The 27,874-nt window shown below is 39.8% G+C and overlaps 1 protein-coding gene across 13 annotated transcripts in view; it reads right to left on the bottom strand.

The window, feature by feature from the left end:
* ANKS1B (ankyrin repeat and sterile alpha motif domain containing 1B) overlaps positions 1 to 27,874 on the bottom strand; it is a 757,254-nt gene that overhangs the window by 208,616 nt on the left and 520,764 nt on the right. For all 13 annotated transcript variants that reach the window (XM_036456619.2, XM_036456625.2, XM_036456621.2 and 10 more), the window contains one exon: positions 26,478 to 26,630. In XM_036456619.2, coding sequence (XP_036312512.1) covers positions 26,478 to 26,630 — 153 coding nt within the window. The remainder of the gene's footprint in view (positions 1 to 26,477; positions 26,631 to 27,874) is intronic.

Genomic DNA, 27,874 nt, shown 5'->3' with positions numbered 1-27,874 from the left:
ACAACTATGAAGAATAAATTTATGTTGTCTTAAGATGCTCAACTTTAGTAATTTGTTACACAACAATAAAACCTAAAACACAGAAAAATTAGAGGGGTAAATTTGCATAACAAATAGATTCACCAGAGGACTAATGCATTCAGTATTCAGATTCTGAATTAATTATTAAATAATCCTGAATTATTAAAAACTGGCTGCTTAAGTGAAAGAATAAATGTGTATTTGAATTGGAAGATTTTGAGTTTTCAATGAAGAATTAAGCGTGATTGAAATAATCTCAGAGTCACTATTTGGGAGGTCCATTCATTACTCAAATACTTGATAACTGAAGGAGTGCTAAGATGATGGCTATCACAATTGATTATGAAGTCTCAAGACTTATTTCCTATATGTGCCGAAAAGTCTGAAATTCTGGCTATAAAGAAAGTATTTTTCTTTCTCTTGAAATAATACATACTATTCATTGTAGTATTAATTGCCAAAAAGATCATGTTACAAACTATAAACCACTTTCATACACATATTTGTTATCAAGCAACATATATATTTCAAAAAGTCACTGTTATGAGAAATAAAGCAAAACAAACAAACAAACAAACAAACAAAAAACAACAACACAGGATGCACATATGCTGCCCTTTCCTTAGAAAAAGACCGCAGGTTTGCCTGTGCAAGCGGGAGTCAGGAGAGTTTAGTTTTCGTGAAGTAATGGAAGAGAGATGATCTGAAATTAAGAGGGAATGTTGTATCCCCAGATGTTCATGGGTGTGGCCTACAACACAGGTGGTGAACTGAGGTGGGTGGTAAATGTTGGAGGCGTGTGACAGTCTGTTTTTTATACTCCTAGGTGGCTGGGTTCAGCTGGGTGCAATTGCCTGTGTTCACGTGGTGTCTCTCGTGGACTAATAATAGTGCAAAATTGAACTGAAAGTCATATGACACCCAAATTGTTCTCTAAGAATATATTAATCATTTTGGGAAAACTTCTGTCTTCAAAACAAGTCTTATAGCAGAACTGACAGTACATTCTCTTATTTGAATCTTAAAATAACAGCAAGAAGCAAGGAAGTAGCAGAGATGAAGACACTGGGCTGCAGATGAGGAAAAAGGGCTAGTAAGCAGTCCAGTCAGATTCTGTGTCCATCCCTGGGTCTACACCAGGAATGCCCCAGGCTGGCATACTTGGAATCTGTGTGATGTCATAGTTACAGTACCCAAATTTTAGGACTTTATATTTTCTTTCTTTTTAAAAAAAATATATTTTATTGATTTTTTACAGAGAGGAAGGGAGAGGGATAGAGAGTTAGAGACATCGATGAGAGAGAAACATCGATCAGCTGCCTTCTGCACATACTGCGGATGTGCCTGCAACCAAGGTACATGCCCTTGATAGGAATTGAACCTGGGACTCTTCAGTCCGTAGGTTGATGCTTTCTCTATCCCCTGAGCCAAACTGGTTAGGGCAGGACTTTATATTTTCAATTAGACATTTCTTTTATCTCTTAGAGGTAGCTCGACCCAGAAGGTAATATGCTCCCAGCCATGGAGAGTTCCTCCAAAAGACAGAATTCCATTTCTGTTAATGAAAATGTAAATAAGACTGATATTTCAAGAGATTTAAAATTTTTATTAATTATTTCATATGACCATGATGTAACTCCAAAGGATTTCAAAGTCTTTAATCTTTTCCTAATTTCAATCTAATTTTCCCCCTGCAATTTGATTGTACCCATATTTTTGAACTATTGGTTATGTCTATATTGATCATATCATTGTATTTGTTAATTTATGAAAAAAAAAAATAACCACCTAAAAGATACCTCTTTCATGAATTCATTTTATAATTTAAGACCTCATTTCAGAATGTGGAGGCCCAGCTAAGTTGAAGGATAGTATCAGTTCCTAGGAGCAAGGGGATTACACCTGAAAAACTAGAGGCAATATATCACTTTGCTAGGCATTTGCTATGAAGGATCCTTGAGAAAATTTTGTACTAGGGCCCATGACCTCGGTAATATGGCCATGCTATTATGTTTCCTTCTCCAGTGAATAGATGAGTTTCTTATGCAAAATAGACCAATCATGGTTGATAGACCTTTGCAGGTTAATTATTTGCCATGTCACCTGAACAGGAAATCCATTGTTTTTGCAAACAAGAACTGCAGACCCTTTCTACAAGCAAAGGGATGATTTAAGCAAATTCACACTTACTGAAAAGAGAAAAAAAAAAAGTACAAATCTACAAAACAGATCAATTACAGGGAGAAATTTGCATAACAAAAAGATTCACCAGCAGACTACTAAAATAACCAGGATCTCACAGTGTACTTAGAGCATCTAGGAGGAGGCTGTGTATTGTATAAAGCTATTTGGCTTGTAGACATAGAAGTGCTAGGCTGAATCCTTTTGTAAAGCAGAAAGTCCTTTTTTGTTTTGTGAATGATCACTCTCTAATTTACAGGTTTGGAAGTTTGGGTCTTTGTGTATCTGGGTTTTTACATCTGGCTTCAAATAACAGAGATCTTAAAAAAGTCATTTACATAGAGTCCAGGTTTAATTATCCTGTGTTTTTTATATTAACATCAAGTAATCAGAACAATGTGCATATTTAAAGAATGGAATCAGAAGGTAATTCCAATGTTTAATATGTGCATTTCTATATAATTTTCCATCGGTCTTGTTATTAGAAATAGGTTGAAGACATATTTCCCACACATTGATTTTTTTTTTCTTGGTGTATTTACTGAAGCACGTGGTAAAAATAATCTTAACCAGAAATAATAAATAAATTCACTGTGTTCAACATCATTTACTGAATTAATAATCACTCTACTAAACTGTTACTATGTTGCATGAACATGGATTTCCTTTGCTACTTATTGCAAATAATAGGACTATGAACACTGAATAGAATGGAATTACTTTCTACTTTCATCTAAATTGAGTATGATGATTGCCAAGCTCCTCTCACTGTCTTCAAAGAATTTTAGTTTGGTAACCATTAAATATTTTAATAGAGTAGTATATAAGTTCCAAGGAAAATGGACAGCTAATTTTATACTAATGCTTTTCTGAATTAAAAAAATAGCTCTGGTTCTCAAGTGTGGCTGTCCATTGGAATCACCAGGGGAACTTTAAGAAACACTGGCTCGTACTTAGAGATTTTGATTCAATTGCTGTGGGGTGCAGCCTGGCACTGGGATTCTAATGTGCAGCCAGAGTTAAGAGCCACTAACCTAGTCAAACCTCAATAACTCAAACCCACTTAATCAGAATTCCCAACTAACTGGCATTGAAGGGAAAGGATGGACAGAGTTGCAGAACTGAATTCTTTTATTAAAAAGGAGAAAAATCATTTAAAATGCTTATATCAGAGATTTAGTCTAAAATTTGGTTTTAAGCGTGATCTGAAGGGAGATTTCATATGTCCCAAACTTCTGCACTAACAATAATAGACAGAGACAATGCCACAGGACAGTGACCTGAGTTATAAATAACTACAGTTCCATCAGTTATAAATTTAAAAATATTTAATTTTGTTTTACTCTGTACTTATCACTAGGTGGTTGGCTCATCCCTATGTCATAAAACTAATACATTGAATAGGAGTGATTCATAGTTTTAATCACAAGGCAACTGTTCTCCCCAATGACTACTTTAAATTTTTTCAGTGTGGCTGGTGCTTTCCTGCTGCTTAGTAAAAAAGGTGGACAGTCTTACTCACTGTCAGGTTAAGAAAAATCACTGTTGTAGGAGAACACCATCTCAAGTTAGTAATCACCAATGTTCCTGCAGGGTCACAGTGAAAAACTTTAATCTTGATTTAAACTTGAGGCTTCTCGCCTTTCTACCTGGGCCCTCTTTGCAAGGGGGAGCCTCTAGTCAAGGGCATGGAGTGTGGTTGGGATCTCCCCTCTTTCCTTTCCCCTCAGCACTGGGATCCGGCCAGCCTCCCTGCACTTCACATTTTAGCGATTGCCTCAGTTGTGTCCCAGGTATGCACAGTAGTCTTCTAAAATACTCTTCCCTTCCTTATTCACCTTGGCTCCAGTTTGACCTTCAAAACCAGTTTGGTCATCTCTCTCCGGTTTTATTTAGTTCCTTCCTCTCTCAGCTTTATTATTGGTGGGTTAGGAGGTTCAGCAGTAAAGAAGTCAGAAACAATACAGTGAAATCTACTGAAGAATGGTCTGAGGGCTTCCCTGTGCTGCTCAGTTGGATATCCTGGGATATCATCTATCCAGATGAGCAAACTATGAGGTCAAATGACTTATTAAATGGTTTCATGGCTGCTTAGGGGGCTGTAAGTCCAGGGCTCTCTCCAGCATACTATATTGCTTTCTTCACTAAAGTGAGATGCTTCATTAAATTAAAGAGGTTTTCAACTCCACACATGAAAAATTAATGCCAAAGAACCATGACTCACCCCTAGAGGGTGTAGGCAGAGATGTGGCCCAGTGCAGAGCACAGAGAGCTGTACTTGTGTCTACTTGTGTCTGCACATCTTGCTGTGGCCTTGGGAAATTTACTTAACGTGGTCTAAGCCACAGTTTGCCCATTTGCAAAGCAGAAAATTTATGCTTATCTTGTCTTCCTGAAAGCATATTGTTCAAAACGAATATGATTATATGAAATATACTTTACTGTCCAATCTCCAAGGGCTCTCATATGTGAACTGTTACCATTATTGCTATAGCTGTTCTAGAATGTGCCTACATCTGAAGGTTTATGGACTTCACAAATATTTGCAGAATAGTCACGGAGTACATTGCTAATCTTCTTCGCAGAAGCAATAGAGAGACATTTGACTCAACCTTTATAAAAAAATGTCTTTTATGATTCAGAATTGTGTCCAATGTCGTTTGCTATACATTTCTAAGTGGATTACTTAAGTAATTAAAATGATGAATGTATTTAAAGCAATTAGAACAGCAATTTGCACACAACAGTAGTTTGGTAAACATTTGTTATTGTGGTTATTATGTCCTCATACTTTCCTATTTTTCCTTCGAATGTGAAAGCTGAACCTAACTGTCTAGACTGAATGCCATTTTCTATTGTTTGAAATAGCAGTTGGGTGACTGACAATTCAAGCATCGCTTTTGCTAGGTATTTGGGAAGCATTGTTTCCATCAACTGCTCTAGATTCTCAGGACAGTGTGCTTTTTAAATGCACGTATGTATTTACTATACACTTATTCTCATTGTGCTTGCTATAAAAGCCCTGAGACAGCCTCTGGGCCTTATTCTGTTTATGGGTCCAGATATCAAGGAAATGATGAGACTAAAGGTTAGAGAGAACATTTTGCTACTAAATTAGGGATTACTAAGAAGCCTTTTCCTATTGAATTATTTCCTTCTGGAATTTCAGAATAGGGCCATCTAGGAAGGTTATACTACCTCAATAAGAAGAATTGCCAGGTAAGGAAGATAATAACATTATCTGTACAAAAGGAAAACAGAATTTAAATAATGTACAAGAAGTTATCACATTGAGGTAACTGCTCTAAATTCCTCATGGTGGGCAGCATCATTCAAGTTGGTGAAGGGTCAGGGCAGCTTCTCCTGTATGTTGTACATGTGTTTCAATGGGAATATTAAATGACTTTTAAAGAGAGAATAGTTAGAAGAGGTGCCGCCATGGGGTTCTGAGAACTCCTTAAACCCTGAAAGGGATTTTATTTTAAAAAGGCACTGTGTGTGCTGGTAATTGCAACCACGTTCATTAAAATAAAAATTTTCATGCAGCAGCCAGAAAAAAAAAAATGACTTAACCAGAGAAAATAAATAATGAAGGTTGTAATTATTGTCTGCGCTCAATACATCAAGTCTACTTGCAAATATGCACAATTATTATTTTTTTTAATAAGAAAAGAAATTAAACACTTGGCCGGCGTAGTCAATGGTAGGCAATTATGTGAAAACTGACATGAAAGTAGGCAGCTGTGTACTGACTCACGCTGCTTCTCTTCTGAGGTGGGATTATCCAAATTGGAAAAGAAAACCCCACCTTCCTAGCCAGGCACAGACTGTACATGACACAGGGCCATTGTTGACACGGAAAACAGCCGACAGCGCCACCTTTACTTTCCCTTTGCTCCCACCCTGAGCCACAGGCTGCCCATGCAATAAAATATGGGGCTTCTTTTTCCCTGGGGAAGGGCGTTCCCATCCACTGGATCCCCCAGGAGAAGAGGGGACGGTGGCCATGCTGGGAAAGTTGCCAGGCCTGGTGCCGGTGGCAGCTTCAGGAGCTGGCGGAGGTAGGAGGGTATGGCTCATGCTCTGGGACCAGGGTCCTTTCTCCCATGCACAACCTCCAGGGAAGTCCACCTGGGGGTGAGGGGTGGGAAAGGTGGGTATCGGCTACAGCTGGGACATCATGAAAACGAGGGGAGGAAGGCTTCCCACAGAAACCCAGCCATGCATAAGGAGGAGCTTCTTTCAGTCTTTGGCAAGAAACCCAGAAGCGTGAGATGCACTTGCATCTAACAGACGTTCTGGGAGAATGCAGCTTTAAATACGCTGTAGTGAAGTGGGAAAGAATATTCATTCCAGGGACGCCAGTGTCTCTCTGGAAAAAGCCGGGGGTTCAGATAGCCTGGGCATGAGTTCCAGTCTACATGGGGACTGTGTGCACCTGCTAGCTGGTGCCCTCTGCATCTCCCCTCCTCTGCAGTAAAATGGGAATGATACCCCCTCTTACAGAGCTGCTTTGAGGAAAGAGCCTTCTGAGGTAGGTGAAAGCTTTGGCAAGTATAAAGCACTATGAAAATGCCTCCGGAAAGGAACAGGAGTTTGCCCCTGACACCTGCCTCGGGAAACAGAGGGCCAGCTGTAAGTTGGTATCAGTCCTTGCATCTTCTTCCCTCCAATGGAGGGGCTTTTCTCCCGGATCTCACGTTCACTGGCTCATGCCCGCCATGCCAGGCAGGATGACTGGTCCTAGGCTTGGGCACGCTGTGAGGAACGCTCCTCTAATGGTCCCTGCGGCTGTAGCCACTCTGCAGGCAGCCTCTGGCCGCTCTCACCATGATGATGGCGGGCGAAGCTGACCTGGATGTCCTGCTTTGGACGCTCCATTTCTGGGTCCTTGTAGTTGTGTGTCCATCCCACCCCCTTTTCCTCTATCAACCCCAGTGCCTTCTCCCAGTTCCATTCCCTCTCCTGTCCTCTCCTCTCCTCAAGGAGTTAGATTCCTCTCTAGGCATCCAATCCTGCTCCCTCCCAACCAAGCAGAATGCTCCCCTCCTCCTCTTTGTTCTGTGTGCCTCCCCCAGGAAGACATTCCTGATCCGTCCCTGCCCCAGGCTTGCTTTAAGGTCTCAGCTAGCTATGCCCCTATGCAAACCTTAAACGTGGCACTTGCCATTCTGCACTGTAACTGTCACTCTTCACCTCCCTACTGGAATATGAGCTCTTCCAAGGGAAGACACGAGTCTTACTCAGCAGTCTCTCCAGCATCCAGCCAGGTACTTTGCACACAGTAGGCAGCGGGTAAATGACTACTGTACTGAAGTGAGTAGACCTCCTCCTCTCCACAAACTTCCACTGACTCACAGTTAAACTTATGCACAGGAAGGGTCATTTGAGGCCACAGACTAATAAAGATACACACCTCTCTCCATCCCCGAGGCTTGCCTCTGTTGGTGACCTTCTATGTCAAGGAGAGAACAACATCAAGGGGCAAAGGTAAAGCAAAGTCAGTCACAAAGCTACGTATTTCTCTTTTCATTGAGTTTCTGCTATGACTTTCAAAAGGAAGTTAAAGATGTTACTCCTTTTCTGGTGTTCTTAATTTAAAATGCCTGCCAGTCTCTATGTAGATAAAAGACTTGGATAAACTTGATGGGTTACAGGGAAAGTTTGGAAATCATTCTATAACTTCTAGAAATATCCCAAGGCAAACTGATGAAAGAAACTTGTTTTTCCCCCTTCTTCTTTAGTTATACACCATATACCCAGGAATCCAAGGTTTGAGAATTTTTCATTCAATTGCATAGTATTAAAAACAGTCTGAGGCCCTACCTGGTTTGGCTCAGTGGATAGAGCGTCTGCCTGTAGACTCAAGGGTCCCAGGTTCGATTGGCACATACCCAGTAGGGAGTGTGCAAGAGGCAGCTGATCAGTGCTTCTCTCTCACCAATTTTTCTATTTATCCCTCTCCTTTTCTCAACATAAAAAATCAATAAAATATATTAAAAAAACAAACAAACAAACAAAAAAAGTCTGAGTCCTCTCTAGGGCATCTGCTTTTTTTCCTGAGAGACAGGAAGAAGGAGGGAAATGGACAACATGATATGAAGCTAAATATGCAAAAATGACTGATGAGTAGGAATCAAGCTGAGCTTATTCAGTCTACATTGAGCAAATATCTACGATGTGTTCCCAGAGTTGGGGATACAGAGGTGAGCACACGTTCCAGTGAGGGAAACAGACCAGCAGATGGGTGAGGACTTTCAGGGCTATGAAAACAGACAAACATGCATTCAAGTAATGGAAACTGACGGAGAATGGAGAAACACGACTTTAGGCTGGGTAGTCCAAGGAGGCCTTGACCCCAGAAGGTGATGCCTGAGCTGAGATGAAGAAGTAGAATGGTAAGATGTGTATGAAGTGGTCCAGGCTGAGGGAACAACAACTGTAACAGCCCTGAGGTGGGAACGCACTTGGAGCTTGCAAAGAATCTGACAATTTCCAGACTGGGCATGTCAGGAAGAAATGGAAAAGGCTACTAAGTGCGATGAGGAGCGAATGGCTGAGCTCCCGAAAAGGTCAGGTTGAGGTCTTTTTGTTCTGGTCTGACTGGACCTGAGGTCCCTCTGAGTGCGTGGCTCAGGGCCGCACCGGTACTGACAGCCTGTCACGCTGGCAGCTGCAGTCCTCTCCTCCCAGCTGTAATGAGGCACCATGTTGGCGCTGCAGTTCCAATAACAAGGGGCGCCCCTCCGTTCCCTGGGGGTGGTTTTGATAGTTTTGCTACCTGCACAGTGATTTTTAATGCGGGAGCTACATCGGCAACTGTGGCAGCATAAGTCAGGGATGTCAACCCCTGACAACTGCCATGACCGAGAGAGTCAGAAACCTGAGTGACTTCATTAACACTGCAGCATCCTGACAGAATCTGAGGTCTCTCTTGGAACCCACTATCACCGCGTGGCTATGGAAATGAAAAGAATGGGACTTGTTTTTTTTTCCCCCCTAAGCAAAAGGAAAATATTAACTCAAGACCTAAATTCTGTTTTATTCATTGTGCACTTGATAAGGGAAGAAAGAATATTGGGGACCAACTGTAATTGAAAGAAATATTAATCATGCTCTGTTAACCGTGATTTTTAAAATATATTTTATTTATTTTTTTACAGAGAGGAAGGTAGAGGGATAGTTAGAAACATCGATGAGCTGCCTCCTGCACACCCCCCACTGGGGATGTGCCCGCAACCAAGGTATATGCCCTTGACCGGAATCGAACCTGGGACCTTTCATTCTGTAGGCTGACTTTCTATCCACTGAGCCAAACCGGTTTCAGCCGTGATTGTTTTGTTTTGATTAAAGAAGACACATTCTAACCTGGGAGCTGGGAGGAGCTCACCTGGAAATGCAGCCCAGCCTCCCCATCATGCAAAGATGAACAACCTTGTTGCAGAAACCGGAATCACCAGCCCTTTGGAGACCCCAGCCCTTCTGCATACCCATAAACCGCTCATTTGTCCTGTTTGCCCACTTTCCCAGGCAATCTTTGTCCTTCCACCCAATATAAGCAGCTGGCTGATGGTGGGAGTGCAGGGCAGATTTTTGTGCTGCTGCTTTCTCATATTGCCGGCAATATTGGAAAGAATGCTCATATATGATTCAATCTTGTCTCTGATGAATTGGTTCAAGTAGTGACAGGCAGCATGGATCCACTGGTTCGTTACACACTGCCCCAGAATACCTTGCTGGTACCGTCTCTCAGTGATTTCAAGACACACGCTTTACCTTCATTTTACCATCTCTGAACTGGTAATGCATCTTACAAGCAATGGTGTCTCACGATTGCTGCGACCCACCTGTCACCCACTGGTGCACGCACATCTGGTCACAGCTGTTCACATTGTCAATTCAGCCCATGGGTATTGATGATATTACATTTAGTGAGTATAACTGTCATTTAAACTGTGTTTTAAAAGATTACATCTATTTTGGTATCAATATGGAGTTATTTGGTGTTCAGGTATAAATAGAGAAGAAAGGGTACTTTGATATTTGTGATATATCTTCACTGGGGAAGAGACTGCAACTGTTTATTTTCTTTAAACGCAGCAACCATGTGCTTTATGGGGCTGGAGAAAGGAAAGTATCATAAATACCCAAGTAACATGTTTTGTTCCTGTGCTCCCTGAGAAAAATGACGTATTACATGCCTAGGAACTCAACAAAGTCAGGAGAAATGGACAAAGCCTCCTAAACGAAGGCACGTTGAAGCCATGCAAGGCTGTTGCGACGGGTTTATATGTTGGACAGATTCACTATAAGGCACTATGTTATCATTTAATGTTTTTCCCCTTAAGGATGTAGAAAATAATGGTGCAACTTATAATAGATGGCATTTCAGATTCGACAAAACACAGAACAGAGCAGATGTTTCTTCAGGTGACTAGGGCTATGCAGCTACTAGATCCCATTTACCCCACTGCATTCGCAGAGTCTCACGCAGGCCCATTCACACATTACCAGCGAACTGTCCACTTGAAACCTTATAACTCACGCTTCTGCAGACTGAACAAAACACTCTTAGGACAATTTGATACCCTCGGCTAGTGAGCTGAATGTAGTCAAAAGCCTCTAAGTACTTAGATAAATATGAGGCATCGGCAGCTGATGGTGAAATGAATGGCTTCAATGAAAAATCAAATAATTTTGCTGAGGCTGTTATTTAAAATTCAATTTCAGAAGGTCACTGTGTTTTCATGTCTGATTCTGAAAAGTCAGGACTTGGGGCTCTGAGGCTTTTTTTGTTGTTGTTGTTCTAGGGCGCTCTCAGATCCCTGTGAAAAGGCAGACTGGGGAGTGTCAGCTGGAAAGCTGTGGAATAATTCACAGTCCTGCTGTGGGCCGGCTGTCAATCACGGTGTGTGAATCCTGCCCTGATATTTTTGTCAGTGCCAAAGTTATTCTTCTATTTCTACTGAAAGATACCGCCCTAAAGATTTCATCAACTGCTTTGACAAATAGCAGGTCAAAAGCCAAGGGCACGCTGCCTGGTGTGTGGAGGTGGAGAAAGGGCACCGCTTCTTTGCCCCAAGCCCCAGGCTGGGTGTTTGCTGGAGCAGCAGGTTTTAAAGAGAAAAGGCTTCTGCAAAAAAGGGTAGCTTTGTGGAGGGTGCCGAGCGGAGAAATGTTTTTAGGCCACACTGTGGTTTTTCTCAGGCACCGATCATAAATACTTATTTCAAATGCAAAGAAGAGCTGAAATGCTGTATCTATAATTGCTACCAGATATTGTTACTTGGAATATGTGATAGGTACTTCAAACTTACCATGTTCAGCAGAACTCTTCATCTCCCCCCCACCTCCAAATACCAAGAAATAGCTCAGACCTTTGACTCATCTTCAATTACTCATCCCTATTACACTCAGTGTCTCAGGCATCAGATCTGTTTTCATTGTATATTTTGACTCATCTTCTTTCTCACAATTACACTAGCACAATGCACCATCATCTCTTTAAAAATTTTTTTTTTAAACATGTTTTTACTGATTTCAGAGAGAGGAAGTGAGGAGAGAGAAATAGAAACAGCATGATGAGAGAGAATCATCTGTTGGCTGCCTCCTAAATGACCCCCTTGGGGATCCAGCCTACAACCTGGGTATGGAACTGCTGACCTCCTGGCTCAGACATTGAACCACACTGGCTGGTGGTACCATCATCTCTTGTCTTAACTATTGGGAGAAACTCTTAGCTAGATTTTTACTCTCTTCATCCCTGTCACCTCTCCCCCTATTTGTTCCTCTCACATCAGTAAAAGTGAGCTTTTAACACATACATAAATCAGACAATGCCACACTCCCTTACTCAAAACACCTCCATGGCTCCCACCCACGTAGGAATTCAATTTGATCCCTATCTGGTCCTTGGCTATCTCTCTGACAGCATTTTTACCAGCCTTTCCATTATATCATCGTCCTGCCTCAGGATTATTTGCATTGGCTGTTCCCTCTGCCCGGAATGCTGATCCTTGCATGGCTTATTCCCACATTTCATTCTGATCTCTGCCCACATGGCACCTCCCCAAAGAAGTCATTTCTGATCACCCTCCTTAAGATCTAGTTATTTGCTGTCCTCTTACCCTGCTTTATGTTTCTTCACGTGCCACTCTCTGCTGTCACACCATAGACTTACTAGTTACCTTTCTCTGTCTCACTCTCCAGAATGTAAACTCCATGACAGAAGGGGCTCTGTCATTTGTACTGTTTCCCACTGCATTTCTAGAGCCTAGAACAGTGCCTGGCATAGAGCAGTTGTTCAAGAAATGTTTCCCATCAACATAAATACTGCCTATACTTCTTCATAGGTCAAGTCCCCAGTTATACACATTCTAGACACATTGAGGCCCTGCAAAAACTGATCTAGTGTGGTCTGCCTTTCAATGGAAGCATTTTTACCCAACATGCCTGGCATCCCCAGGTGATGGCAGCACCCGGTGGTGGCACCGAGATGGGTGTAGGTCACACAAGGGATTGCCTCTCCTGGGCTCTCCACTTGCCAAGTAGGTGAAATGTGTCTCTGACAACCTTGCCTCCGTGGCTCCTCTGCTCCTTCCTATCCCTGCTCCTCCCCTGGCAGCATTCACTCAGGGGACATTTTTAAGGAGCGCTTTGTTAAGGGCATTGGGTGTGGATATACAGCTGAGCTTTCTGAGGTCAGGTCCTCAAGAAATTTGGTGATAGGCAGGGTTTGGGGTAATAGGGATGAACCAAAATACATGCAAAGGCTGTTGTAAAGGTTAAGTATCTTGCTCCAGAGAAAGTGAGAAACCAGAACCTGAATTTGGCTCATTAACTCCAAGTCCAGCTTCTTTTCCACTCTGCCCCCCAACCTTGCTTCCCTGTATTTGTAAATTTGGTACATTTATTTTTAATACATTCCCTGTGCCTGTCTAGAATAGTTAACTAACCTTAGAAACCACATTCAGTTAAAAAATATTTTTTTGCTGCATATCAATTCAGAGCAAGGGTGAGTGTACAGCAAATATTTGAGAAAGGAATGAAAATGATCTTTTATTACACAAATACTCTAGCATTTACTTTCCTAAAATAAATTAGTTTGATGGCCAATGAATTCAACAAATAAATGTTCAGCTTTTTATAGATCTAGCAAGTCCATTACCATACAGCATTGGTTGAAGCTTCCTGCCCCTAAATTTTTCATATATTTACTTATTATACTTTATTTTATTGACTTCAGAGAGGAAGGGAGAGGGAGAGAGAGATAGAAATATCAATGATGAAAGAGAATCATTGATTGGCTGTCTCCTGCATGCCTCCCCCTGCCCACCCCCCCCCACCCCCGCCCCCGGTCACACACACAGGGGATCAAGCTCGCAACCCAGGCATGTGTCCTGCCTGGGAAATGAACCTCCTGGTTTACAGGTCAATGCTCAACCACTGAGCCACACTGGCCAACCTCCATACATTTACATTTAAGCCCTCCTAGTACAGGACCTTATCCAAGTCTTTTTTCCATCCTGTAGGCCACCACACTTTAGCATCATGAATTGTTTTAATTTTTCTGAGATGTTTTTAATTTCACATATTCTGATTGGAAGCTTAGAAACAATGATAAAACCATCTAATGTTTAAATATTCTCTAATCAAACTTCTCGTTTCATGGCCCCAATTCTTCATCCCGACCTGCATCTAAGCCATTTACACGTGAATTTTCAGCTCTTCCTATTCAGAGGTGAAACATATCCTTCCCTCTCAACTTGATTTTCAGTGGCTCCTGTAGCTTCCTTTGGGCAGTTGTTAGCAGATATGTTAGCAAGCAGAGGCTTGGAAAAGTGCCGGCACATTTTCTTTTCTCTGTCTTTGCCACAGGACGTACCTGGAAGAGCACCTTATGGGATGGGAGCAGAGCCAAGTTGCCCTAAGTTGTCTGAGCTGAGACCATTCCAGTTCAGCTGACTGTCATACCCCAACCGTCTAGAGCCAGCTGTCAGATGTGAGGGAGCCAGCTGAGAGCAGAAGAAATTTCCAGTCAAGTGCTGCCTGGATTATTGACCCACAGACTCATGAGCTAAATGAACGCTTATTGCTTAAAGTCCCTGCCTTCTCAGACAGTTTGATGCACAGCAGTGCAGTGACAATAGATAACTGATAATGCTCCCCTTAAGTCTTTCAAACTTGGATGCTGTCCCTCTATTTGGTTTCTATTAATCAAAAATGGAGTGCCTTCTATTAGCAAAGCATAGTGCAAAATGCTTTTCTAGATTTATTTAACCCTGACAACAATATTATCTACAACAGCGGTCGGCAAACTCATTAGTCAACAGAGCAAAATATCAACAGTACAATGATTGAAATTTCTTTTGAGAGCCAATTTTTTTTTTAACTTAAACTTCTTCTAACGCTGCTTCTTCAAAATAGACTCGCCCAGGCCGCAGTATTTTGTGGAAGAGCCACACTCAAGGGGCCAAAGAGCCACATGTGGCTCGTGAGCCACAGTTTGCCGACCACTGGTCTAGAAGAAAGATAAAATGATTATCCAAAATTTAGAGGTAAGGAAGTGGATGTGTAGAGAAGGTGAAGTGACTTGCCCACGGTAGTAAAATGGTAAGAAATAGAGTTGGAAGACTGCTTTTAGAGCTTCTGCACTTTCAGCACCAATGTTGTTATTTACTGGTTCCTCCACCACATCTTTTCTCCGGCCCATGGATTCGGAGACCACTTTTATACTCAGGTCCCCTTAAAACGACTCTTGTTACAGCTACTGTCAACAGCCATCTTCCCCATTAGTCTGGAAGATCTTCTGAGGATAAGGACTCTAAATACTTATTGTAACTCTCCCCACACCCCAGCTACTATGAAACAGAATTTTAAAAAAGGCAGTGATCCTATTCAAGTTTAAGGAAATATAATTATCCCAAAAAAAACAACTTATGAAAAAGTAAGAAAAAAATTACTCTAGAGTATATATTTAAACATACATCTATTTAAAGGGTACTGCTATCCCATATTGATTTACTTGGTAGAATGCATAGTAAAGTTTTTTTGTTTTGTTTTTCCCCTCCCCCCATTTTTGTAAACAGTTTTAGGTATATAGTATTTGAATTTCATGTCTGAAAAGTAAAACTCTCCTAAATCACATTTTATTAGCATAATATTAAAAACAGGGCTTTATATAAAACTAGGATGGAATAATTTTTATTTGGCAGCTAGTTTCTGCATTTGAGTTTTATGATTTAGTTATTGTGCTTTAGGTATGCTGCCACCAGGTGGCGACAGGATGCCAGACATAAGATGTACACAGTAAGGAATTGAGGTGCTTTCTGAGTTTACAATAGCTCTTTTCTTGAGTTCTGAAGTAATTTGCGACAACAGATATTTAATTTATCATACTACATCTGTTTAGTAAAATAGCTAAACTTAAAACTTTAAATCAACCTTAACCATCTTTCAAGTAGATATAAATCCTAAACTACAAAATCAACTGCCTCATCTCTCTCTTCTCCAGCTTTGAATTATTTTCATAATAGGCTGATTTTAGCATTAATCTTACATATTCATTTGGGTGATGATGTTAACCGTTATGATTTAAGGAGTCTTTATTTATCATCAATGTCTTCCATGGCAGCTCATATGTCAGGTGTCAAAAGTCTTACTAGTTTTTTTTTCCTAACAGAAAACCTCCTGTCTTCCATTTCATGAGGCTTAAACCTTTTCAGTATGATGTCAGATCTTCCAAGGAAGACTCAAAGCATTTCTGCACCAGAATAGCATGAAAAGTGTATTGCATTTTTATTTCTTACATTATAGAATAATCCACTGGAATTTTCCCTTCTCAAATCATAGAGCCAGTTTACTGCATTATCTATTTAACTGCAATGGAAATGGATCTCCGTAGCAACAGGGTCTATCTAAAATATTTCCAGAACAGAGTTCTTAAAGAAATAAAAGTCTCCATGCCATGTAAGAAATCTGAGCAAAATGAACAGAATAAAAAATGAACAGACTTCATTATAATGAATGATACTATATATTTTTAAAAAGCAATTTCAATAAAAAGGGAGCACAGAGCTACTTCAAAAAGCTACCAGAAGTTCTTACTCTATGGATCATCAAGCTGAAACTTTGGAACAGATTCTAGAAAGGCTTAAGTTTATGGAAAATAAATTAAGAATGAGTATATTCTTAACCTCTCAGCAATTACCCTGCTCTGCCCCAAGGACTTTTGCCTCAAGAATAAAAGGACTGGGTAACTGAAAGTCAAAGGTTAATGCTATGTAGTTGGGGGCAGGGTGAGGTACTAGCAATTCTGTAACTAAGCACAGTCAGAAAAACAAGTTGTTAGGGTGTGTGTGTGTGTGTGTATGTGTGGGAGGGACCCTCCATAGTTTTATCCTGAATGTTGTTACACAAAACTGATCATCATTCCCTCTCACATTTGCCTACTCAAAGGGTGGGAGGGCTCTGAACAGCACTAAGCAGTAAGGGTTTTGACAGAGCTGGTAGGAAAAGATGTATCTGTTGGGCAAGAATGGAGAGCCAAGGTCGGAGAAAGACATAGGAGCTGGGAATAGGGAAGAGAAGCTGAATGATGATTCCTGGAGGCTGGAGTTTGCACAATGAACAGAGCTATCTGTGTTCTAACCAGTGAGAACAGAGAAGGAGAAGCAAAGGGCAACTGAGTAGTGAAAGCCTGCTCCAGAGGAGTGGACCAGCCCCTAGCCTAACTCTGGGAGATGGATCTGAGGAAAAGATAAAGAAAAAGATGAGGCACTATCAAAATCAAAGAAGGAAAGAAGAGGAAAGGCATGGATCCTTAAAAGCTCTCAGTTGATTTTGAGTCTCACAGGAAACCAACAGGGCAGATGTTATTACCCTCTACTTACAAATGAGAAACTGGGGCCCACAGTAGGTAAGTGATTTTTTCTAAAGGCCACATACTGAGCGGCAGATATAAGACACAAAATCAAGTGACCTGATTCCAAGAAAAAGACGAAAGAAGAAAGGGTGCTTTGGAAGCACTCATACACACCATATGCCCTCCTCTTTATGCTATAAACAGGAAGTAAATTTTCATATAACCAAAACTTAGCCTTTAAAGGACCAAACAGAAACAATTTTAGCCATTATTGAAAAGCATTTCTGAAATGTATTATACTTGCCCTTCAATACTGACTGTGTTTTGCCTTTTTGATACATGGGGTTAAAACTTGACTCAATATATATGGACTTCCAATTCAGGGATACTCTCAGGTTCTAATGAGGTATACAGATTTTATTGCTGACATGCCTAACACATTCATGGTTAGAAATAGCTGTAGAGCAGAATCGCTGACTCAGCTACTTCTTCCTCCACACTCTCTCTACCTTATTCAGTATGTCGGTTTCTGCCCTGCCTACTGCTTCTGATCATGTCATTCCCCTGATTAAAATCCTTTTAATGGATCCCTACTGATTATAGCAGCATTTTAAAATCCAGGCTGCACGTTAAAATCATCTGGGATGCTTCGAAAAAACCTCTCAATGCCCAGATTTTGATTCAATTGTTTAGGTGTGGGTTTAAAAAGAAATTGCATGGACTTGGGCTTCTGGTCAAGATGAAGTAACATGGATTGAATAAACTCTCCAACTTGACACAATGAAAAAAATCTAGACAAAATAAATAAAACATGGGTTTTCAAAACATTAAAATGAGACAATGAAGGGCATTAATCCCTGAGAGATGAGAAACAAGCAAAGTCAGCCCTACAGTTTCCCTAGTTTGTCACATTGAGAGAATTCCCAGGGACCCTGGGTGATACTTTGAATTGAGAAGATGGTGTGAGACTCTATGGAGATTACATGGGTAGAGTTTTCTGGGTAGAGTACTAGACAGGAGAGAGTAAAAAAATAAGCATACACATATAAGGCAACTATCCAAGGCCAGATAAAAAAGACCACCTGAAAATACTAATGGGAATAGCACTCAGAATTCAAACAGGGTTGGTAACAGTTTGCACTATTCCAGTGGTCGGCAAACTCATTAGTCAACAGAGCCAAAGGTCAACAGTACGATTGAAATTTCTATTGAGAACCAAATTTTTTAAACTTAAACTTCTTCTAAAACCACATCTTCAAAATAGTCTTGCCCAGGCAGTGGTATTTTGTGGAAGGGCCACACTCAAGGGGCCAAAGAGCAGCATGTGGCTCGCGAGCCGCAGTTTGCCGACTACAGCACTATTCAGACAGGGCTGCTTGGAAACTCACAGGGCATGGTTGGGATACTCAGGAACATCTTGCCTCAGTAGTCTGGAAGTGTTAGCCACAGGCTTACCTGATGCTCTGGTTTTGCCTAACAAATAAAGACCTGGAAAACAAAACCTGAAAGGATCAAAGTATATACAAGGAGCTTCTCTATGTCCCAGAATAAAGCTCATATTTATAAGAGTAGAGAAAAAAAAAAATCCAGCACCCAGTGAGGTAAAATTCATAATGTCTGGCATGCAATGAAAATTACCAGGCCTGCCATGAACAATAAAAAGAAAAATCTCTCAATCAAAACCAACCACAAACTGACATAATGGTGGAAAAATCAAAAGATGAGGGCATTAAAAATACTTATTATAACCACATTCCATATTTTTAGCAAGTTAGAGGGCCAATCCAAAACTAGAATATAAAGGCATTCAAAGTTATTATAACTGCAATAATATGTTCAACAAGTTAGAGAAAAGATTGAGCAGTTAAAGACATGAAAAATGTAAAAAGGACCAAATTCTAACTACTGGAGACGAAAAATATGCTAGATGGTAATAATGGCAGATTAGGAATTATAAGAATAAAATGTTAGTGAACTTGAAGACAGCAACACTAGTAGAAATGATCCAAATGATTCACACAGAGAAAAAGTGTTGAAAAAATGAATAGAGCATTGGTGAGCGAGGTCCAAATTCAAATAGCTTAGTGCACATGTGAATGAAGTTTCCAATGGAGAGGAGAAAGATGACAAAAACCAATATTTTAAGAAATTATGACCATGGGGTGGCCATTATAGAGAGATTCCTAACATTTTAAAAAATAGAATTACTATATGATCCAGCAATCCCACTTCTAAGTATATAGTCAAAATAACTGAAAACAAAATCTGAAGGTGATCTTTACACATTTGTGTTCATTGCAGTGTTACTCATAACAGGCAAGAGATGAAAGCAACACAGATGTCTATTGATGGGTGAGTGGACAAAACAAATGTGGTGTTACATACAATAGAATATTATTCAGCCTTAAAAAAGGACAATCCTGTCATATGCTACACAACATGAATGTCTTTGAGGATATTATGCTCAGTGAAATAAGCCAGCCACAAAAAAATACAAATATTGCACAATTCCACTTACATGAGGTAGTTAAAGCAAATTTTTTAGAAACAGAAAGTAGAATGGTGGGTGCCAAGGGCTGGGTGAGGGGTAAAAGAGAGGTTGCTGTTAAATGGATATATCAATAGAATTTCAGTACTGCAAGATCTGTTGTGCAATAAAGTTACTTAACATTACTGTACGGTATGGTTAAATTGGTTAGTGTGGCAAATTTTATGTTGCATCTTTTTGAGTATAATAAAAATAATTTTGGTGATGATTGTAGAACTCTGTATATATACTAAAATGACTGAATAAGTGGGTGAATTGTATAATATGTGAATTAGACTTCAATAACACTGTAAAAACAAGTTCAGGATAGTACATAGCAATGAGAGAGAATGACCAGTCCTTCAACTACATACAATGTGTATAAATAAAAGAAGCTAGATGCAAGAGCATTCTGTACAAAACAAGCAAATTGAGCATTACTGTTAGAAGCAAGGATGATAGCTGCCTTGGAGTCATGGAAAACTAGTTGCTAGAAGGAGCCATGAGTGACCTTTGAGGTATTGGTAAGTTTTTATTTCTTGTTTGAGTGCTAGTTTCGTGTGTGGTCTTTTATGTAAAATTATTAGGTTGTACACTTATTATATACTAGAGTCCCTGTGCACAAAATTCATGCACTCAGGCAGGAGGATCCCTCAGCCCAACCTGCACCCTCTCGCAGTCTGGGAGCTGTCAGTCAGACATCCTTAGTGCTGCCGTAGAGGTGGGAGAAGCTCACGCTACCATTGCTGCGCTCACCAGCCATGAGCCCAGCTTCTGGCTGAGTGGTGCTCCCCCCTGTGGAAGCTCATTGACCACCAGGGGGCAGCTTCTGAGTTGAGTATCTGCTCCCTGGTCAACAGTGTGTGTTATAGCGACCGGTCATTTTGCTGTTGGGCTGAAACTGGCTCTCCCACATTCCCTGAGGGGTCCTGGATTGCAAGAGGGTGCAGGCCTGGGAAAGGGACCCCACCAGTGCATGATCGAAGCTGGGGAGGGATGCAGAAGGTTGGTCAGCTGGGGAGGGACTGCAGGAAGGCTCCAGGTCATGTCATGGCCCATTTCACTCAATCCCAATTGGCCAGACCCTAGCAGCAAGCTAACCTACTGGTTGGAGAGTCTGACCCTTGGTGGTCAGTGCACATCATAGTGACTGGTTTCACAGTCCACTCTGTGGCCCTGCTGGTCAATGCACATCATAGTGAGTGGTTGTGTGGCCTTAGCATATCATTAACATATTATGTTTTGATTCTTTGAACAGCCTACTGGATGACTGAACACTTAGTATATTAGGCTTTTATAATATAGGCTATGAAGTTTTTAATTCTATATAAAAGTTTTAAAACATGGATGAGAAAACAAGAAATATAACTACTTCATGCAAAACCAAAAAAAGAAAAAAAGAAAAGAAATAATAATCAAAATTTCTCCAAAGTTGATGAACACTATAACTTTGTAAGAAGAACAAAAATCTCAGACACAAGAAACAAGAAGAAAACTATATCAATGTACATCATAATCTTTCTCAAAAGCAGTGATAAAGACAAGTGCAGCCAGAGGGAAAACAACACTGACTAAAACAACAACAAAGAAAGGATAATAGATTTCTCGTTAGAGATAATGCAGAAGAGAGGATGGTGGATCAATGTTGATAAAAAAAACCTGTTACCCAAGAATTCTATACCCAGCAAAAATACATCCTGAAAATTAAGGCAAAATAAAGTCTTTTTACCAGCCAAAAAAGTTAAAAAAATAAAAAAGCTTATTCCTTCCAATGAAAATTTAGTGCTTAAGTGCATTTTGTTGTGGTGTAATTCTATTTCAGTTTAGGTCAAGGCTCCAAAGTTGAGAGCAACATAATAGTGCAGATATGCTAGTACACATATGCTGACAGAGAGTGGCATCAATAATCCCAGTCCTAGACCATCACCAACCTCCAGGCTGTATGCAAAAGGGCTAAAAATAACACTGAAGAGTGAGTGGTTGGGAGAAGATTGTCCATCTTATAGGAGGAAGAAAAAAAGGATATTTTCCTCCCCCCCAAAAACATAAGCCAACTTTGGGAAGCTTCAAGAGAATGAGTGGAAGAGTTTGCAATTGAGATGCACTGAGCAGATAGTGAGGGTCTGGAGATTCTCCTGACTCAGGCCTGGAGTTGTCTGAGACTCAGACATTGTGTCTAGCTGTCCTGAAGGCTGCCAGGGAGCTGGCTTCACTGTATGTGGATATAAATGAAATGCTTAAATACAAACGTAATTTATGAAGTTTGCTTTACACTCGGATACTCATATCCAGTCATTTAGTTAAAGCCTTTGGCTTTGATTAAAGTTTTTAACATTTGAAGTATTGACTGATGTAGCTTCCCTGGTGAGGGAAATGGATATTTTTCTCATTTATTAATGTCCTATAGTGAAGGCATAACCTTTTACTTAAAATAATTGGTTTGGAGATGGAATTATAACATTCTCCCCCTGCAATTTGCGGATTTGCGGATGATTCTTCTTGGTTATCAGCATAAGTTACCATTTGTTTTTATCCAATATGTATACATACACACACACACACACACACACACACACACACACTACAAAAAAGACTTATATAAAGTAAATTTTATAGTCATTATAGCAATGAGGGAAGAGTGGATAGGAATGTGAGTTTATGATGCTGATCATAAGGTAAAAATAGCAAAGCCAAGTAGTGAGTCTAAATTTGGTACTGATAGGCCCATATTTCTACAGCATTTAAGCAAATGAAGTTACACAATTACAGATTTAACACAAAATTAAAATTAGAATGTTTCCTTTGAAAATTTCTTAGTGCGTCTTCAAGTGATTATCTTATCACAATATTTCCCCTGGAAAGGTAGAAATTAAATCAACAATATTGCAAAAGAGAAAAAAACCATGGCAGTCCTAAACAGGAGAGTGATGCAGATATGGTTTCAGCAGCTATTAGGCAGGGAGCAAATGATCTTCTAATCAATTTACTGTTGCAAAATAAGTCCAAATGATTTTCATGGGACACATGGATATCACTGCTGAAATTATTTTATTTGTTTCTACCCAAAGGTATTTAAAACATAGCCAATCACCCCAGTAAGATTTTCAAAGCTATTTTTGTTCTTAGGAGTAGGGATTTAAGCTCCCAGTGAGGCCTGCATTTTATTTTGTTTGTTCAATGTGTACATTTATTATGATCGATGCCATAGGATATCATAAGCTTAATCTATAATAGAATTGTTCCCTTGGTAAATCCACTGGGGAGAAATTAATGATATGTACACTGAGATGAACAAATTAGCAAATTGGACACTGTTCCAATGTACTTGGTCTTAGCAAAATTCCCTTAGTAGGTACACAGAGGTAAAGTAAATTAGCATTGTTTTTCATAATTGCAATATGTTTTAAATGTAGAAAATGGATAATTTCATGGGGACTTAATAATTATCCATACATATTTCATACAGGTAATATGTAATTCTTTTATCTAAAATCCCCAGGCAGGGCTGTTGAGGTTGTCAACAGTAGAAACTGCTGTGCAAACGTGGTAATACTAGAGGCAAGGCCAGAAAAACCAGATTTAAAAATATTGACGTACTTACGCACTGTTAATTTGCTTTTCATTCTCTTAGCAAGCCTTTGCTGAGGACTATAATTCAAACTACAGTTTCACCAGCTAGCATCTGCAAAGGGAACAATTTGCCTGACAATCTCTCCCAACATATCAATAGTTTCACAATAAAATATCATGCAAAAGCTATGCTAATGATGTTATTAATGACAATGGCAGACACAGGGGCAAAACAGAGATATTGATAAAAACATCAGTTTCTGAATATAAAGCATGGATTAGGGAACAAAGGAAATAGTTATTGGCATAAAGGACATCCTCTAGGTTTAGATGCATGGGGGCCTGTAAAATTGACAATACCTGATGTCTTAAAAGTTTCCCTGTGCTTTATTCCCCCTGCTGACAATGGTGGTTTTAAGAAATGAGATTTCTAATACTCTCCCTAACCCTTATACTTGGGTAGCTTTGTGTCCCTTATTAGGTTACTCAAATAATCTTGTTTTTCCAAAGGCAATAATGTACTCCACCAAGAAAAAAAGATCTTTGGACACTTTTTGAAAGATTACAATTTCAAACATATCTGTGCTTGTTAAGTCACAACTTTGTATAATTTTCACTTCATCCTGAAAATACTTTGAGGTAGCTTATTATGCCACTGAGACGGTATTATTCACTATCAAGTGTAACACCAGGTGAAACTGGAAGCTTAATCAATACTGTGTAGTGATGCTGCAGTTACCTGCAATCATATCAGCAGTCATCCTCCTCATCCTTCATCCTCTTTCCCTCCACCAGCAGACCTCGGTATCAAAGCCAGTCTACACTCGCCCTTCTCTCTTCAGTTTACACAGAATAACAGTTATTGGAGTCACTTGGTGTCCTTCAAACTAGCCAGTCAACACCAAATTCAAGGTGTGAATTTCCCAAATTAGCTTTGCTCTAATTCAAGGTGACTGTAATTTCCCTTCAACCTAAAACACAACAAATGATGGGTACTTACTATAGAATTACAAGGCCCATCTATTATACAAAATGCTTTCTTATATGTGGATGCCTTCCCTCATTAGTTGGGACAAATAAAAGTCTTGACTCTGAGACCAGTCAAAAGCTTTGTAAGCCAACAACCCCAAGCCACCCAAAGTACGACTCTTACAGCAGCTCTCATGGATACAAACATTTTGTTCTCTGACTTCCCAGTACTAAACAGCATTTGTCCATAAGCGGTATATCTCCTAAGATAAATGACTTGCAAAGCCTCCTCATCAAGAGTGCAAACTTGCCTGTAAAGATGTCACAAGGAAATTTAAGTTTTAACAATTTATTTTAAGGCCAATAAATTAATTTAAATGAAACAAGGAGAAAGACTGGTGTTAGATACAGATGCTATACTCTAGGCTGGAGAGATTCAGTCTCAAGGTCTCAGTCACAGTGACCTTGCTTTCTGATTCTGATACAACGCTTGTGATGGGCACTTCTGCTCTCCAGATCAAAGTCAGATTGTGTTACAGGAAATGCAGCTAAAGGGAAAACCCTTAAAGAGACAGTCCCAACTCAGGGCTGGCTGGCCCTGTGGATGGTGGTGGATCAGTCTCTCACCCTGGTGGTAAACCTCTGATACCAATGACCCTGCAGTCATTGTAGCTGTCCATAATGCCTAGCCACAGGGACTGACCATGGGCCTCTGGTCCACTGGTATCTCCAGCATTGAGGAAGGTTTGGGTCCAAAACACTATTCTCAGCATTTGGATTTTGAGAGAATATAGACTTGCTTCAATGATACTTGCTTCATACTTGACATTTTATAGTCAAGTCCTATTGGAACCCATTTTTTTTTAAATGAGGGATTGCTACTAAAGCCTGTTAGGCGAGTGACTCCTGTGTTATCTATCATGTCTGTTCTTCAGTGGGGAGCAACATTATTCAGAAGATGCTCCGTAGAGATATTTTTCAATTATATTGTTGGCTAGAATGCAACTTAATTGGAAGGATGCTTGTTTGATCTATGGAAGGTACCCCTTTAACAAGTGGCTAAGAGTAGCAGTTAAGATGAGTATTGAGTTCTCAGTGGAGAACTGAAACCTGCTTGATGCAGCCAAAAGACTAAGAGCAAAATTAACCAGAGGCTTTTAGTTAGTAAGTTTCTTCTGACATAATGATCGCTTTTGTGAGGGATGAGCACAGAAAGCTAAGAAAAGATGGCAAATTAGGAGGAGCAAAGAATTTATCCATTGAAAGTGCTTTTTAGTGTGTGTGTGTGTGTGTGTGTGTGTGTGTGTGTGTGTTTTAGATTAAAGAACAGTTTTTATGAGATGTTCCAGTAAAGGTATTATTTTTAGGACATTTAAAAGCAAAAAATAACCAGTCACTACTAATGGCCATCACTTAACATAGTTAGTGACGTGTATTATGTAGAGACCAGACTTTTGGAGACAAAGTGGCATAGAGAGTAGAACAGAGCACTTTTGAACCAGCAGAAATTCACCTGCTTGACTTCTCACCTTCTGAATATGTTTTTAGTTATTAGACTATAGAGCTTAAATCTAATAAATCCTTTAAAAGAGTAAATGATTTCACATTCACTTTAAAGAAGAAATGTTTGTGATTCTAAATGTAATGCAAAGACATGATCATTATACAATATCTTTTTAAAAAATCTCTGTCATCCCTTTATGCTATTAGAAGTGAAACTGTAGTAAAAAAATGAGAGAAGTGTCAGTAACAAAAATATCTGTGCACATTCAGGCGATCTCTTTGGACTCAAATACATGGCAACATATGCTGGCCAATTTTTATAGAAACCCTCTGCCATGTGTCTGAATACAGAATTAGATATAAGCTGTGGAAAATAAAATTTTGATATTACAGCAGCCTACTTAGTAAGAACAAAAGCAGTCTCTTATAATGCAATTAAGGAGTAGAGTCAAAGAATCATAATATACAACTAAAAATTACAACTTTCCTCTTTAGCAATAAATTTGAGCAAAGATCAAAATAGGAGATAATTTGTTATCACATCCATACCCTAAACTGACAAAATTTCCTACATTGGAAAATCCAAAAGTGCTTGGAAAGTTTTTTTTAGATAATACAAAACACCCTGAGAGTCCTTTTAGTTCCCACCTCAAAACTGCAAAAGACCGTGCCTGTGGAGCTTGACTGGAGCCAAGAGAGATGTATATTTAAAACCAGAAGGCATGTCTGTAAATCCTTGGATGTCTGAACATTTATAAAGAAAGAAAAAAATTACTCGGGTGCAATAAGAACTTCATTTATCAAGGGTTGAATGACTAAGGCATCTTTAAGAGACCAACTTACATTAATAAGCTCAACATCCCAGATTTTTTTCAACAGGTCCATCGATGTGTAGCCATTGATTAGAAAGGCTTTGGTGTAGTCACCTAGTTCGATGGAATCCAGCCACTCAGCGACAGAGGTGGGATGGTAGCCATCATGGCCAATGGGTCTCATCTGCAATTAAGAAACATGAATTAAGATTAATTTAATCTGTATACTTTGTGTCCCCCAAATAGAATGCCTATTGCCACCTGGAAATTTATCTGATAGGAAGCAAGCGATTTTTCTGGGTAAGGGGATGAAGAAAACGGAAACATTTTATGCACAATTTTAATTCACTCATAATCTTCACGCTGAATTCATTTTAAAAAACGTACCCCACGCTTTCCCCAATTTAGCTGCTACATCACCTCCATATTTGAATGAACTAAATATGTCAAACTTCTGTGATAGACATTATTGGCATTCTGTCGGATGGACTTTCAAGTGATGTCAGTCATGCAACATTAAATGCAATGCTGAAGGCAAAAGGGATCGCATTCCCAAAGTGTAGATGATACTTCTCATATGTACAACATCAAAGCATGTGAAAATACTGTATGACTTGCCTTAAACATCCAAAGGAATTTATCTGTATGCAAGACATGTGGTAGCCGAAACCAGTTTGGCTCAGTGGATAGAGAGTCAGCCTGCAGACTGAAAGGTCCCAGTTTCAATTCCGGTCAAGAGCATGTACCTTGGTTGCAGGTACATCCCCAGTAGGGGGTGTGCAAGAGGCAGCTGATCGATGATGATCTCTCATCATCGATGTTTCTAACTCTGTAACCCTCTTTCTTTCTCTCTGTAAAAAATCAAGACAATATATATATAAAAAGACATGTGAGGTAGGCATTGCAAATGTACTGGAGAAAAGGCTTTTGAGTGTTTAAAGACCACGTGTTCTATGTTGACTTCACAATATGTCAAACATGAACAGAAAACTTGCTGGCAGATAGGTTTCTATTTTTCATCAGCTATATACAGATTTAATTAAATTAATTATTATTATTTTTTTTTACTTTAGGCTAGGAGAACAAAGAAGTGTGACAACAGCATAACATTTCTGACTTTCAATTAGAATGTGAAAATAATTTCCACAAGAGACACTTCTGGGTGTAAAATTCTGTATGGATTATTCCAGTCCTTTAGCTTTCATCTGCAATTTTAGTTGAGTTTGTGGTTGTTGAAGGAACTCACTTCCAAGATGTGTGTTGCTTCACAGGCCACACTGTATATATCTGATACTTCCGCTACTAAGGACAGGTGGTACTGCATCAACTTGTTGCGATCCTACAGTGAATTTGTGATGGAAACAGCAAAACAGGGCAGCATACAAAATAGATTTTCCTCTTCCTTCAGACTCCAGGAGATAAATATTA

Source organism: Pipistrellus kuhlii, unplaced genomic scaffold, assembly GCF_014108245.1.
Source record: "Pipistrellus kuhlii isolate mPipKuh1 unplaced genomic scaffold, mPipKuh1.p scaffold_m20_p_3, whole genome shotgun sequence".
NCBI lineage: Eukaryota > Metazoa > Chordata > Mammalia > Chiroptera > Vespertilionidae > Pipistrellus > Pipistrellus kuhlii.
Note: the sequence above shows the minus strand (reverse complement) of the source record. Positions and strands in the feature narration are given on the sequence as shown.